The sequence below is a fragment of the Exophiala oligosperma genome (genome assembly GCF_000835515.1).
Source record: "Exophiala oligosperma strain CBS 72588 unplaced genomic scaffold supercont1.1, whole genome shotgun sequence".
NCBI lineage: Eukaryota > Fungi > Ascomycota > Eurotiomycetes > Chaetothyriales > Herpotrichiellaceae > Exophiala > Exophiala oligosperma.
Genome location: NW_015622818.1, coordinates 1,691,248 through 1,706,299, shown reverse-complemented (window position 1 = coordinate 1,706,299; position 15,052 = coordinate 1,691,248). Strand labels below are relative to the sequence as shown.

At 50.2% G+C, this 15,052-nt stretch overlaps 5 protein-coding genes across 5 annotated transcripts; 3 read left to right on the top strand and 2 right to left on the bottom strand.

The window, feature by feature from the left end:
* Window positions 1–94: 94 nt before the first annotated feature.
* On the top strand, window positions 95–3,815 carry PV06_00594 (uncharacterized protein; the record flags this gene model as incomplete). Its single annotated transcript, XM_016401109.1, has 3 exons — window positions 95–138; window positions 192–229; window positions 325–3,815. The coding sequence occupies 3 exons, from the start codon at window positions 95–97 to the stop codon at window positions 1,923–1,925; spliced, it is 1,683 nt and encodes a 560-aa protein (XP_016268162.1). The 3' UTR covers window positions 1,926–3,815.
* Window positions 2,102–3,072, bottom strand: PV06_00595 (uncharacterized protein; the record flags this gene model as incomplete). Its single annotated transcript, XM_016401110.1, has 2 exons — window positions 2,102–2,706; window positions 2,763–3,072. 2 exons carry the CDS (start codon window positions 3,070–3,072, stop codon window positions 2,102–2,104), a joined length of 915 nt encoding a protein of 304 aa, XP_016268163.1.
* A 566-nt stretch (window positions 3,816–4,381) lies between the features above and the next one.
* Window positions 4,382–6,897, top strand: PV06_00593 (uncharacterized protein; the record flags this gene model as incomplete). The annotated part of the gene is made up of 5 exons (XM_016401108.1): window positions 4,382–4,577; window positions 4,643–4,942; window positions 5,000–5,182; window positions 5,240–6,117; window positions 6,211–6,897. 5 exons carry the CDS (start codon window positions 4,382–4,384, stop codon window positions 6,895–6,897), a joined length of 2,244 nt encoding a protein of 747 aa, XP_016268161.1.
* Window positions 6,898–7,450: 553 nt separating this feature from the next.
* On the bottom strand, window positions 7,451–9,894 carry PV06_00592 (uncharacterized protein). Its single transcript, XM_016401107.1, has 6 exons — window positions 9,793–9,894; window positions 9,459–9,700; window positions 9,203–9,411; window positions 8,771–9,101; window positions 8,176–8,710; window positions 7,451–8,114 (listed from the first exon to the last, which is right to left on the bottom strand). The coding sequence occupies exons 1-6, from the start codon at window positions 9,877–9,879 to the stop codon at window positions 7,464–7,466; spliced, it is 2,055 nt and encodes a 684-aa protein (XP_016268160.1). The 5' UTR covers window positions 9,880–9,894; the 3' UTR covers window positions 7,451–7,463.
* A 2,483-nt stretch (window positions 9,895–12,377) lies between these two features.
* Window positions 12,378–14,000, top strand: PV06_00591 (fumarylacetoacetase; the record flags this gene model as incomplete). Its single annotated transcript, XM_016401106.1, has 6 exons — window positions 12,378–12,479; window positions 12,544–12,654; window positions 12,726–12,947; window positions 12,995–13,499; window positions 13,562–13,707; window positions 13,772–14,000. The coding sequence occupies 6 exons, from the start codon at window positions 12,378–12,380 to the stop codon at window positions 13,997–13,999; spliced, it is 1,314 nt and encodes a 437-aa protein (XP_016268159.1). The 3' UTR covers window position 14,000.
* Between the last annotated feature and the right edge of the window lie 1,052 nt (window positions 14,001–15,052).

The window sequence follows — 15,052 nt, the reverse complement described above, 5'->3', positions numbered from 1 at the left end:
TCAACATAGGTCTTCCTCGCCCAGAGATTTGAGTCTGAGAAGGACACTGAGGATCTTCCGTCTCTGGGTGACTGTAACAGGAAATTTGTACCCCATGACTAAGGCCAAACGATCAAAACTCGGCTGCCGCACTTGCAAGTACGTTGAACCCCGGATTGGCATGATCCGAACCTGGTACTCACAGCGCACAGAATACGACGTGTGAAATGTGATGAAGGTCGCCCTGCTTGTGAGTGTTTTGCGTGCCCATGATGATGCGAAAGGTTATGCTCGAGAAGGCTCTGGTGTCTTGAAAGATTCTCAATGACAATCTGACTTCTTCAGGCCAAACATGCCTCTCAACCGGTCGGATCTGCGATGGTTATGGGATCTGGGGTGGAGGAGGGAACACGTATGGACAGCGCATGAAGAACGCTGAAGGCCAGCGAGGGCCTTGTCTCGTTCAGAGACATCCGTTAATCAAGACAACCCTTTCAGCCACCGGCTTGACCACCGATGAATCCTTACATTTCGACTGGTTCACCCACCGATCCAGGCCGAAGCTACCGGGCGCCTTTCGAACCGAGCTATGGGAGCAAGTCATGATTCAAGCTAGTGTAACAGAGCCTGCGGTGCTGCACGCAGTCCTTGCTTTGAGCTCTAGTCACCGGAGCGACGTCGTGAAACATGTCTGCTCAGGGCCCACGCCAGGGAATGAGCTTGAGAGGTTCACACTGCTACAGTATAGCAAGGCTATCAAGCATTTGTACCCGCGACTTCAGAGGAGAGACCACGAAACATCCATCATGGCACTTGTGGCGTGCGCGCTATTCATCCACATGGAAAACATGCTCGGTCGATACGACTCCAGCCTCATCCATCTCACCCACGGCCTAAACATCTTGAAAAGCATGTACAACCCGTCAGGCACGTTGGCAAACTCGGACTGCATTTCACTAAAGTCTTGGACTGATTGCACGAATGACTGGATCATCCAAACGTTCCTCGCCTTGGATATTCAGGCCAGAATTCTCAGAAATGACTATCATGATCTACTCTGGAGTCCAATCAACATATTGACAAGACAGAAGACTTTCCACTCACCCGAGACTGCGAGACAAGAGCTCGATATGCTCTTGATCAGTACCCTTCTTTTGACTCAACAACTCCGAGAGACAAAACGGGCTCCCAGTTCCAATGATCTGCAGCAACGGATTGACATCCTGACGAGGTTAAACTCCTGGCTAAAAATGGTGGATGAGACTCGATCTCAGTCGATTGCTCCAGTCAGCAGCAAAGATGACTTCGCCTACCAGCTCCTATGCCTATATCACACCGTGACTATGATCATGACCGATGTCTCAATCTATGCGGATCCTGAATGCCGTTACGATCATCACACATCCACATTCATCTCAGTATTAAGGCAAGGGATTAGTCTCTTCAAGAAAGCACCAACGCACAGCACGTCGCACGAACCTCAAGGGAGTACGGATTCAAGGAGTATCTGTGACCTGGGTTGGATCATGCCGCTCTACTTTACCGCCACCAAGTGCCGACATCATCGGATAAGGTTGCAAGCCATCAGGATGCTGGAGATGAGTCTGCATAAGGAAGGCATTTGGGATTCCGCAATGGCAGCTTCCATAGCTCGTGAAGCCATGCAGACTGAAGAGGGACAATTTCTCGCAGACGTGAAACTGATGGACGACTTCAACAGCCTTATTGCCCCTCGAGAAGAGGATCTATACCATCCACTAGTACCGCCGTCGCTCAGATTGAGGGATCTCAAAATCTACCTAGGACATGTGGGAGGACAGACCCTTCTTAGATACAGGAAAGGACAAAAGTCTCACCTAAAGGTCTACGATCCTTCGACGCGCATTTTCACTAATGCGTCGAGCCTGTCAAACCACGGTGCCTTGCTGCAGTCTGTGGGAGTATGAGAAGGAAAAATTCGAGCCATTCCGAAGAATTTCACTCTTGTTATCGCCGACCATCAACCCAGTAGACTGCAGAACTCCCGGGATTATGCTCCTATCAAGACGAAGACGACAGCACCAATTGCAGTCCTGTCCTTCAGACCATTACCGCATACTCAATCAAGGACAAGGCTCACGATTTATTGCCCCTCCAACTCCTTCTCGGTCCATTCCCAAAGTTTCCTGGCAAGCTCTGGGTCTTTGGCCACGGCACCCTGCTTTCCACCAATCCCAACCGGCTCATAATACTGACCACTGGACACGTTTCTCGCGGTTGCTGCCCACAATTGATTCTTTGCACCCTCCTGCACGCTGACTCCGAAAAGTGGAATCACGACTCTGCGGAGGAAGTTCACCACAAGGCTGCTCTCTGGTGTGGAGAAGAGATCTGTTTTGACATTTCCGGGGTGAATTGAGACAGCTGTGATCTGCGGATATCTCTTTGCGATTTCTTGAGGGTATAAAAGATTCGCCAATTTACTTTGGCCGTACTTTGCCGTTCCGCTCAGGTCCCCGCCCTTGGTTTTGAGGCTTTCGAAGACAATTCCACCAGCTGGACCGTACTTGTGTCCAAGTGAGCTGACGAAGACGACTCGCGGTTCGTCCCCAATGGGATTCCTGTCGGCCTCGAGAAGTTGAGGTACGAGAAGCTTGAAGAGCAATGCATGCCCAACGTGGTTGATACCTATATGGAATTCGTACCCTTCTTTGGTGGTAGTGGGAGGACCTCCCATGACGCCGGCATCTGCCAATCGTTGATCAATAAGCTAGCTAAGAGCGGGTATAACAGGGCTCACTCACTGCACATCAAAATGTCGAGCCGAGGGGATGATTCTTGGAAAGTCTTGACGGCTTTCTTGATCGATTCAAATGAGGCCAAGTCCATCTCTAGGAAACGAACCTTCGCCCCAGGGGTTGCGGCTTTGATTTCGTCGACAGTCTCATTGCCAGTCTTTGCGTTGCGTGCGGCGATCCACAGCTGAGCCGGATTGTGCTTGGACAGGTCGAGGGCACTTTGTTTGCCAATACCAATATTTCCACCGGTGATCAAGATGACTTTGCCATCGAGACTCGGGATATCCCTTGCGGGGTCAAATGAATTGCCACCCATTTCGTTTTGAGACCGAGAGGCAGAAGCTGTGAAGTTATGTGGCTCAGAGATCATGGGAGTTGAAGGGGTATAAGTACCATTCTTGGGATCAGGCAAGACATCTGCTAGGGTAGCCCTGGGATCGGAAAGCGGAATTGTTTATTCGTCAGAACCTGTTTGTCGGAGTTCAGATAAGGAAGACGGTCGCAGATTGCTTCTCTTGGTATTTGCTCACCTGGCTATAGCCTCCTCGATATAGCGACAACGCTGGGACCAAGACCCACGAGTGCCTCGGCCAGCCAATCAATGTACGAGTTAGACGAGCAGACCAATCAGCGGACTGTCGCGGAACTCGGGGAGGACTTGGTTCCAATGTGCGGATTCGGATCTGTTGACAGGTCTGTGAGACAATCATTTACCTCCTCAAACCCATATCTTGTACACCTAAATGATGGAAGATACATTTCTTGTCGACACGACAGCTCTCTCGGTCGCCAAGACCCCTGGAAGTATCTCCTCATCGAGAGCCAGTGTACTGCACGGTCCGGTCAGTGCGGGAGTGCCCCGACACACTCTCGACGCTGTTGAATGAAGCTGGCGACACTTGATACACCTCCTGAGGAAGCCAACGATCAACCGTACAAGGTTGACCGAACATAGTGAACCCGAGCCGGGTTGATGCCGACGCAACAAGCCATCGCTTACGAGGATTTTTTGGGCCCAACAATCGCTCAGAAACACATCAACACGTTTGATGCCTTGTTAGGACATTTGACGGTATTCTTATGGGCCAAAGCACTCGTTCACGCATCTATTCAACATATGTACTTCCACAAGCCTTGGTACTGCTTGTCTTGATTATGCAATGGCGCCACCCGCATTCAAGTACCGGAATGTGGAGAAATCGATTTATCCGAACTTTGCTCCCGCAATCGGCGTTGTGGCATTAGATCAACATCCATCCACATGGTAACCACTTTCTACCTTCTTACGGTGAATGACCCGCAAAGGTCAATGATGTACAAAGGTCACGGGTTCCATACTTTTCACCTACCACCGTTGAACGAGAGACAGGCTTCTCGAAGCGATGTGACTCTAACCAGTGGCATCATGGAACGTCCAACTGCGCTAACCCCATTGACTGTAAACCTGGGGTAGCGAAAAGCACCTTTCGGCAGTTCTTAGCCGTCGCCCGTTGTCATGATGTATTTCGTATAAGATACACTGCCTGCCCGAAAGTATCTTCTCCTCTTCAGAGGCAGTCAGCGTCTGGGAGCCACCCGAAGAACACATGAGAAGAGCATCTCGCCTTCATTAATCAACAGTAGCCATGCCGAGTCTCCCTTGGACCTATCTGGCGATGGCTTGCTCCCTCGTCACAGGTGCTCTCGGCCAGTACCAGAATTGGGCTCTTTCCCTGGCTGCTGCCGACAGACTCCTGGCAAATCTTACACTCGCGGAGATTGCCAACATAACCGCAGGACAAAATGTGAAGGGAGTCTTTGCCCAGACCTCGAGTCTAGACGGTAAGCCTAATCTACACACCTCACCTCACAACCAAGGGATGTACGACTAAAATATCATTCCCTAGGCCCCAATGGAGTCAATACCCTTGTCGGGGTGAGTAGTTTCGTTGTTGCTCAAACCGCCGCCATGTCGTGGGACAGGGATCTTATCGAAACACAATATGCTGCAATGGCCGAGGAGTTCAAGGCCAAGGGCTACGGAGGATCCTTGGGCCCAGTCACAGGTCCATTGGGAAGGAGCGTGAAAAGTGGCAGACTTTTCGAGGGGTTCGGTAGTGATCCCTATCTCAATGGGAAGCTGTTTGCCAGTGCCGTCACGGCGCTTCAAAAGAATGGCGTCGTTTCTACTGGAAAACACTTTCTAGGTGAGCGTCACTGCTGACCTTTGCAGGCTGATGAAAATCCCTGACATCAAGGGGTAGGCAATGAACAAGAGACCAACCGGAGCACATATTTGGACCCCACCGAAGATCCTAACAAGAGAACATCCAGTAACATCGATGATCGCACCACTCATGAGCTGTACCTCTGGCCGTGGATCGATGGTGTTGCAGCGGGCCTGGGCTCGGTCATGTGCGTCATGAACCGAGTCAATGGTTCCTTTGGTAAGATAACAGGTTTTTATGAAGATGCGCCGTCTGATCGTGGTGATTTTCAAACAGGCTGCCAGAATCACTATCTACTTACCGAGTTGCTCAAGGGCGAAGTCAACTTCCAGGGTCAAATAGTCCCCGATGCGACGGCGGTCGTTGATCCTTTTGCCGCCCTCAACGCCGGTCTCGACAATGCGGCGATGGCTGGCGGCAGTGGCAAAGGCATCATGGCTGCGATCAACAATGGAACAGTCTCGGAAAAGGTCATTCGTGAAGCCGCACGTAGGGTCGTTGCTGTACAACTCGAGATACGAAATGGATCTTCAACACTGCCGTCCCCACTGACCCTGCAAAACACACCAATCCGCGACCCGAACACGAAGACCGTCATTCGAACCGTCGGAGCGCATTCCATCGTCCTACTCAAAAACAAGGGAAACGCTTTACCTTTTAGAAACCCCAAAAACATTGCGGTGTTTGGGGCTGACGCAATCAACAACGGAGCCGGCCCGACGTGGGTCGAAGACGTCGCAACTTTCCTCGGAGACACGTATCCCGCTCACCTCGTCACGGGTGGTGGTTCAGGGTCGTCGTCGAGTCCGTACATCGTCTCACCTCTTGACGCGTTGACATCCTTGTCGGCTCAAAATGCATCGTTTGAGGTCAAGTACATCGCCACCAACAATTGGACCGTTGCTGCTGCGGGACCCCAAAGCCCTCTTGGAAATCCTCAACCGACCATTGCCCAATGGGCCGGATACTCGGACACGTGTCTGGTTTTTATCAATGCATACTCCAAGGAAGGAGCCGATAGGGAATCCCTCAGCGATGCCGAGCAAGACACCATGGTCAAGAATGTCGCAAAGTATTGCAACAATACCATTGTGGTTATGAACACCGTGGGTGCGAGGATTGTTGATGCTTGGATCGACCACCCGAATGTCACGGTGGGTGACTAAGATTTCTCTCAAAACCCCCCCCTTATCCACAGCACTTGCTACGGTATACTAACGTTTCCTCTTTCTCCCCGATTTCAACAGGCCGTCCTCAACGCCGGTGCTTTGGGTGAAGAATCGGGAAATGCCATCATGGATGTTTTGTTCGGCGCCGTCAACCCGGCCGGTCGTCTACCGTACACCATTGCCCACAAGGAGTCGGATTATAATGGCGACATCTGCCCTTGTTGCGAGTGTGATTACGTCGAAGGTTTGTTCATCGATTACCGACACTTCGACAAGGCGGGAATCAATCCTCGGTTCGAATTCGGTTTCGGTTTGAGTTATACGACTTTCAACTATTCCGGTGCGACTGCATCACTGAGTGATGGTGGTGGTGGTGGTGGGAGTAAAACCCAATTCAACGCCTCCGCCGGTGGACCTTTGGTCCCAGGTGGTCCCGGTCAACTTTTCGACACCGTCGCCACCGCCTCCGTCACGGTCAAAAACACCGGCGCGGTCCGAGGTGACGAGGTGGTTCAACTGTACGTGTCTTACCCTCCGGGTTCGGGTGAACCGGTCAACCAACTCCGCGGGTTCACGAGGCTACACGACTTGAAACCGGGGGCCTCGGCCGAGGCGGGTTTCACCTTGCAGAGACGAGATCTGAGTGTTTGGGACGTCTCTTCACAGACCTGGACGTTGTTGAACGGGACGTACCGGATCCATTTCGGCAAGAGTAGTCGACAGTTCGAGGGGGGTTCGGCCAACCTGACCCTGAACGTGACGTGATTTGATTCGAACGTTCCAAGGCTGCTGAGCTGGACCACGGCAAGGACAAGTCGGTGGGTCTTCCTTGCCTGGTCGCCGAGAATCAGAGCCAACTTCGAACGTCAACAACATACAAAGTAACTCCGTAGCAAAACGGCAATTCGTGAGTGTAGAGTTGCCTTGCCGAGATTTGTGCATTACACTCCTCCGTACCTAGCATACGACTGATACAGTACAATACAATGAATGAATCCCAATAGCAACGGCATCAAACCATGAACGTGAAAGTACCGAGCCGTATAAAAAACGCGATACCACTTTTCATCCGAATCCGAGTCGAGATGGACCGCCGTGGGGCTGCCCTGGCCAACAAAAACCTGAGAGAATCATACCCTGTCGTATGGTGTAAATGATACTGTGTATATAGGGCTCATGTACTGCTAAGCAGCACAGTCCTTACTCGAGTGGTCAATAGTAAATACATCGACGAATAAACAATGCCTTCTTAGTGCTACATAAGATACCGATATACCGAAATATCATCAATCGACAAAGTCAACAATATCATCTATACCTTCAAACACAGCTCAAATCTCCCACTCTAGCAAAGCGTCCAACGGATCTCGTTGGGACGGTGCAATGCTAGGAAGTCCAAACAGATCAGCAGACGTCAAGAAACTAGTAGCTACATTTGCGTCTTGAAAGTCATAACCAAAAAGATCAGTGGTACCACCATCACCACCAGTACCATCTGAAAGACTTGTCGATTGCTCAAAGGGCAATGTCGTGGATGCCGCTGCTCCAAAAGCCGTTCTCATTTGAAAAGGTTGCGGTGTCTGTTCGATCGTACTAGTACTGTCCATGTTAAAAGGCATACCAGGGACACGTCCGAAAACACTAGTAGAAGTACCACCAGCATTTGGACCTTCGAGCGAGATTGACCCAGAACCAGTAGTCATATCCTTGTCCGCCACATCGTCACTAACTTCCACGGTGTCATGCTCATCATCGGATTCGGAAGCCGCGTCGTCAGGTGCTTGGGGAGTTGGGAGATAACAACGTAAAATAAACGGGTCCTGCACGTTTGCGGGTTCGAAAAGTGAGTTGCTGACCGGCGGCATCGTGCGCGTTTCATCTTCGGTGGAAGTCGATGAGAAGATAATGTTACGGATCGTGATGTCTGCCATAGATAAACGCTCGCCCGAGTTGGCTTCAATTTGCGCCTTGAGATCTCGCCACTTCATAATTGTCGTTAGTCCTGATCGGTGCTCATTTACAAACCGACCACATAGAACTTACAAAGACTGTCATGATGGGGAAATAAAACTTCAACTCTTGCAAAATCAAAAGACACATTATACTGTGTCTCCATGACCAGTCGGCTGGCCCATTCCTCAAACGTAGCATAACCGCATGGACCGACCCAGCAATGAAAGCGCAGTAGCCCAAAAACGAAGGTACCTTGGAAAAGTCGGGCCTTGTCGCTAGGTAAGCCCGCGCCATTTCTGCAAAGAGGTTTGCATTAAGGAGAGCGGTCCGGGCACAGAACTCGGCCAAGTTTGCGGAGATGTCGAGGCCAGCTCCTTTGCCAGAAAAACCCGGCACGGCGGAAGCATGGAGGTATATGACACAAAGATAGTATATTGAATTTAGGAAAAAGGCATTTCGCCGTCTTCGTTCGGGGTACTGAGGATTCATGACATCCTTGCTCCGTAGTTCTGGCGGAATGGTTCGGTAGAATTGTTCCAACTTGGAGTCGTACTCGAACACAGTCGTCATGTATCCTGCAGACCGACTGTTCCATGTCTGTCGCACTAGGTTCCTGATTTGTCTCCTGGGTAATACCATTTAGTACTTGTCTTGTGCGAAGACGAGAAGAAGGATCGAGCCTCACCATAGAAGAAAAAGGCGGACACAGCAAGTTCCGCAATTCCTGAGCCGAACGTCGTCCCAAGTTAACCAATCATTCGGGTCTATGTCTGGCTCTGAGCCCTGGTCTGCGTTGTTCAATTCCTGCTCCCACGTTTCTGACTCGCCGAATTGGCGTGAGAATAACCTCACCGAGGCTTCTGGGTAGCTTTCATCGCTATCAATCAAGCTTGCCTTGATCCAGCAAGCCTGGCGGAGTTTATAGAGCCTTCTCATTTCTCGCATGTCGTAGGGCCCTGTCCTGAAGCGGGAGTACAGCTTCTTCTTGATGATTCTGAGCGATTGTCGAGAAACACCTAATTACGGTCAAGATGATTAGCACAGGAAACCCGTGGAGTCTTCTGAGATCATCATTCGCATCCGTATGGCATTCAAGAGGAATGAGACAAGAACTTACTCAAATAGAAGACGACTCTTTCCACTTCGCCTACTGCCCACCAATAAAACCCTAGTAATTCGCATGCTCTGATGTTATCAAGAGATGGTTTATCAGCGTCGGCCAACGTCAGTCGACTCGCCGCTTCTGCCCATGCCTTCCCTTGTCCATCGGGTAATGATATTGAAGCATACCCGCGTTTTTTCCCACCGGGCTTCGGTCGAAGTAGTCTAGGAAATATGAGACGTCTATTCATAATCAAATGAAATCGGCTTACAGAGAGACCACAGCAAAGATGCTCATGATAACTTTCGAGGGAACGCGTCCAGCACGGTAGTCCACCAAGAGCTTGTGGCGGTCGAAGATAAGTGAAGCGGCAAAGAATCGAGCAAAGTAGATCTCAATCATACACAGACCGACTTCGAAATCCGGGAGGAGGTCTTCTGCGGAGCTGGGAGAGACATTCTTCAGGAGTCGCGCAGGTGGAGAAGGCCCTTGACGGATATCGGGGACCGTAAGCTAGACTCTGTCAGTCGAAGTGTTGCTTGATTCGATTGAGTGATCATGGTAGTTCAACGCTGTCGACAGAACAGGGGTTCCAATTGACTTACTGGAGAGTGGACTGATTGTGGTAGAGGTGAATCAGTCAAGAAGGAAAAGTTGGAAGATATCGAGAATCTTTCCGACGTCGTACTCATAGTAGATACTGATTTCGACGCATCATGAGGTTTTGCATCCTTCGTGATTTGTCTGGCAGAGGCAAGAAGCCTTCTGTCTGGAGGCTCTGGGTATTCGCAGGATAAGTGGCGACGAACACAACGCTGACATTCAGGCAACACTCTTGAGCAGCGAATCTGTGGTCCAAGTTGTTAGCTCTTGAAATTCTGGATACCATGTTTGACGATAGAGTTCTTGAGTAGTAAGCGAGCACTACGCATACCTTTTGCGAACGACAATGAATACAAGCCGTTGGAGATATTTTAGAATTCGTCTGCTTCTCTTGAACCTCCTCGATAACCCCATCAAGGCCAGCCGGAGATATCGTGGTCATGGCGCTTTAGGCAGAGGTGAATATGAAGTTCTAAATGAAGAGGCTGAAAATGTCAGCAAGAGGAAAAGACGAGAGGAAATCCGGGGATCTCGCGGAGACCCGTCACTCCACAAATCGACTGCGTAGTGTAAGACGGGCATCTTGTACGGAGTACGAGGCAATGGTGTGAGTGAATGTGAATTTCGGCCCCGGGTCGTACATGGGTTCTAGGCACTGTCGTCCAAGGGTCCATGGTGTCCAAGCATAGGCCGAATACGGGGATAAGAAGACCATTGTAGAGGTGGGTGGAAGATGACGGGCGATGGAGAAGCGAGGAAGGAGAATGGAGAAGATTAGGACTCGGCTGGTGGTGGCTGACGATGAAGTGCCTTCTTCCCCGTCCCGGTGCGAGTAGAAACGACCCTCTGCAGAGATAATATTGGATGTCGCGGGAATAGAGGCCCCCATCACCTCCCCGAGACCCCCGAAGAGGGCGCCAGCAACGCCGAGTTGGTTAAGCGAAAGAGGCTACTGTAGGTGCCCTACAGGGGTCGATGACTCCAGTAGGTTTAGGTCTTGGTGATGCCCGGAGAGCCTACCAAGTAAGTCTACTGTATGTTTCTTCATTTATAATAGCCTATGTCGCATATTCATCACTCCTCCCTGATACTCCGTACGTCTCACGCACTTCCTCCGTCTCCATGCACATGATCAGTCCAGGGTACAGACATCTTGTCTAGTGTGATTATCACGAAACTATCATTGGCCAAAGCTGGGGTGAGACGAGAGACATTGAAGATCCTCATCTGCGTCTGGCCGCTTCTGTAGGGTTGGTATCAAAATTCCCAAATCCCTTCGAGGGAATCACAGTGCGCTATCCAGATCAACGCATTATTGCCTTCTCCCTTTTTCAACTCAGCTGTCTGCCGGATGATCTCGCGCGCTTCCTCCATGTTCTCATGGAACGTATTGGTCGGCACCACCGACACCCCTTTTCCAAAAGGTGCCTCTGGGTAGTAGACGAAATGGTGGCAGTGAAAGCAATCCCCGCCCAAAAATGCCCATTTCGTCTCTCCGGCCTTGTTCTTCATCCTTGCTAGCGCGGCGATATTTCCCAAGCAATGTCCAGGGGCGTCGATGACCCAGAAACTTCCGTCCCCGAAGAAGTCGAGCGCATTTCTATATGGCCCAAGTGGCTGCCACTTATCGGGGGCCTCCGAGGGCGAGGGAAACTCTTCGATTGGCAGTTCAGAAATCTTGGGATCCCAAACCCGTCCGTCAAAAGTGCTATCGGCTTCAGTCGGCCAACAGGGAGTCGAATACTCGAAGCTGCCCTTGCCGCAGAAGAGCCTCGCGTTCGGATGATATGACTTGGCCGGGAAGATATGATCCCAATGGCCGTGGCTGACACAGTTGTTAGTATCTCAATCGGCAGGGCAGTAAGTGCATCCCTTACCTCACAATGATGTATTTGACGTCTTTTGGGTCCTCGCCCAAGGACTCGATATCTTCAGCCGGGCTTGTTGCGGCGGCCTCTGTGTTAAATACCTTATGCTGGACGCGTTGAATACGAGGAGGATACATTGTTAGGTCCTGTGTCGAGTATGATATCAGCTCTTGGGCTCAAGGTTTGCTCCTCACAGCGCGGGCCAAACTTGCATGAGAAACACCAAGATCAAACCACATCTTTGTGTTTGTCGAAGGATGGGTAATGTAGAACCTCCAAGATGTCTGCCTCACTGTTCCCTTGAGACCTTCTATGGCCAAATCCGCCCGCGACTTCATCCACGCTGTGTCAAAAGGGACGACTTTGACGAATGCATCCTCGGACTTGGGCACGGGGAGTGGTGTTTTTGCCTTGTATGCCATGTTGAACTATCACTGTGGACAACTGTTGTTTTCTAAACTCATGAGATACAACTGCAAGACTTCCAGACACAGAGCCCAACTTCCACTTTATCAAAATCAACATCTGTTGTACGGTCTTCGTGCCTGAGGCGTGTGACAAGGCTCTTAGCCCCACCCGGACCGACCTCTATGATCGACACGATATCTCGTACAACGACCACTCTTATACCAACTCGATACCAGTTCGTGCCCCCAAATGAGCGTCAGGAACACCTATGAGACCGTTGTATGCCAGCTGACTTTGCTACACAAAACAAGATGGGACCCAAGTATCCTTTGGAAGTGCCGGCAGACTCCCCCTTTCCCATAGGGAACATTCCTTTCGGTATCTTTAGTACTCCAGAAGGAGACGGACTGGGTGTAAGTCTACTACAAACGGCAAAATGACATACTTCATGCTGACAATCATCTCTAGTCAAAGAAGAGAGCCGGTGTTGCTGTTGGGAGTTATGTCCTAGAACTGGATAAATTGGCCAAGCATGGAGTATTCGATAGCATTGGCCTCGAAAGCCAACTAGGTGACATGTTTTTGGCTGTGCGTTTGCCTGTGGACATCCTTCTCCCTCTTTGAAATCTCGCACGATTCGCTGACTTGAATATCTGCAGCCTGTTCTGAACAAGTTTGCGGCTCTTTCCACCAAGGACCGTAGCCTTGTCAGAACAACAATCATCAAGAACCTGTCAGACGGCGGGTCTCCTCTATATGAGAATCAAGAACTCAACAATGAGGCATTTATTCCTTTGAATAAAGTGCAGATGCACATGCCGGTGTCTGTGACCGATTACACGGACTTTTTCAGTTCCTACGTGCACGCGGACAATGTGAGTGTTTTATGTTGAACATATTGCTTATTACTTAATCTGACACAACTCAGGGAATGCGAAGCTTCAACAGTCCCATCCCAACAGCATTCTGGGAATATCCAATGGGCTATAACGGCCGTATATCATCCATCACGGTCTCCGGAACCGATGTCGTCCGACCACGGGGTATCTTCAAGCCTGGTGGATCTGATAAAACGGGCTATAATACTTGCGAGAAATTAGATTTCGAGGTGGAAATGGCCAGTATCATCGCCACACCTATTGAAGCCCCGAACTCGGTGTCTGCGAAAGAGGCACCAGACCACATCTTTGGCTATGTTTTGTTGAATGACTGGTCGGCCCGAGATATCCAAAGTCACGAGATGTATCCTTTCGGACCGTTTCACTCCAAGAGTTTCCTGACGAGCATATCTCCCTGGGTCGTAACGCTGGATGCGCTTAGAGGGAGCCCGACAGCCGCGATACCAACCGTCGAGTCCAAAGTATCTCCCATCTTGGACTTGGACGAGAAAGACCAAGGTGTTTTTGATGTTGACCTGAGAGCTAGAGTATCTCGTGAGTTCGAAATAGATCCAGCCATCACTACCTCATGTCACTGACATTATCATGCTCAATAGGCAAAGGTGGAGAGGAGGTTGAACTTGTCCGCACCAAGATGGCCGATGCGTACTGGAGCCCATACCAGCACGTGGCATACCAATCCTCATCGGGTTGTGGATTGCACGCAGGCGATATATTGGGTACGGGCACGTTCTCATCTCCAGTAAGTGCTTTTCTTTACAACTCCGGGCCGAGCGAGTATATACTAACAACTGATGTGTACAAAGGATACTCGGCCACCTCAAGGCCCGGACGAGAAATCTTACACGACCTTTGGTTGTTTAGCCGAGGTGCATATTGTCGGCCACAAGCTTCCTGATGTCAGTGGCGAGAAATTCGACTGGTTGAAGGACGGCGACAGATTGACGATAGAGGGCTGGTTCAAGACGCCAGATGGGAGCAAGGCTGGCTTCGGAGGTGTCACTGGTGTGGTGCTGCCGGCCAAGTCGTCCTAGATCGTATACGGTTGAATAGTGAATAGGTCTACACTCATTCAAAATCTTCTAGATCGAATAGCCGGTCCGAGTGTCGGATTATGTACGAATGTTTCTCTCGGCCATAATATGCTCAACGGAGATAGTGTGCTAGTATCAAGCCCTGGATCTCTCGCTTCTTGATGCTATTTACTTTTTATTCTCACCCGGAGCGACAATCATATTCCCACGTGGTATTGAGATCAGACGTACAACGCCTTGCGTACCATGAGACCCAGCAGCATGGTGAGCACGTAGCTCTGAGGGTTAATCGTACCTCACTAGGTATCCTTTGTTCCAGTCAATGGCTTCTGCCATGAAATCATGGGACATTTCCTTCTGTTTCGAGCGAGAAACAATGATGTTCTCCGCAGCCTCGGCCGAAAAGCAATAAAACAATGTACGTGATACTTTTTCTACCAGATGCGGAAATTCTATAAGCGATCAATGGCAAACAGACAGTACGAAGGAAATGGCAAGTCAGACCTCGTATGATGAGACTCTAGCATCAGTATTCACACTTTGTTGATACGTGTTTATTTCATTCTCCAAGTGCTGCTTCATCTTACCATGCAGAAGACATCCATAATCTACAACTCCGATGTAGAACCCTCCGAGATCTCATTCATACGACTCTCGATCAATAGTCATCCAATTTCTGCCACACGCATATGCACTGATAACGGAGCGAGAAGGGAGTGTCGTCCCGGAGCAAGGGACCCTTGTTTAGATACGGAATATACCAGACAAGACAACGCCACCAAACCCCGGGCCGACTATATCTTCTGGCGTCCCAATCAAGACAATGTACAAGTACTCGTACAAGACCAAAAACACCCACGATAATGGACTCGGTCCGGCCATGTACTTCCAACTCTCCACACACCACTTGGGATGTAACAAGCTATACTCCGCCCTTACCCCGGGCTGCTTCATCTGGCGACGTGCATATTAATTACCTGCCCAAGGGATTATTATTTGCAAGTCCACGACGGAGGACAGCCTCTTCGACACCTCAATCGTTGTTTTTACTTT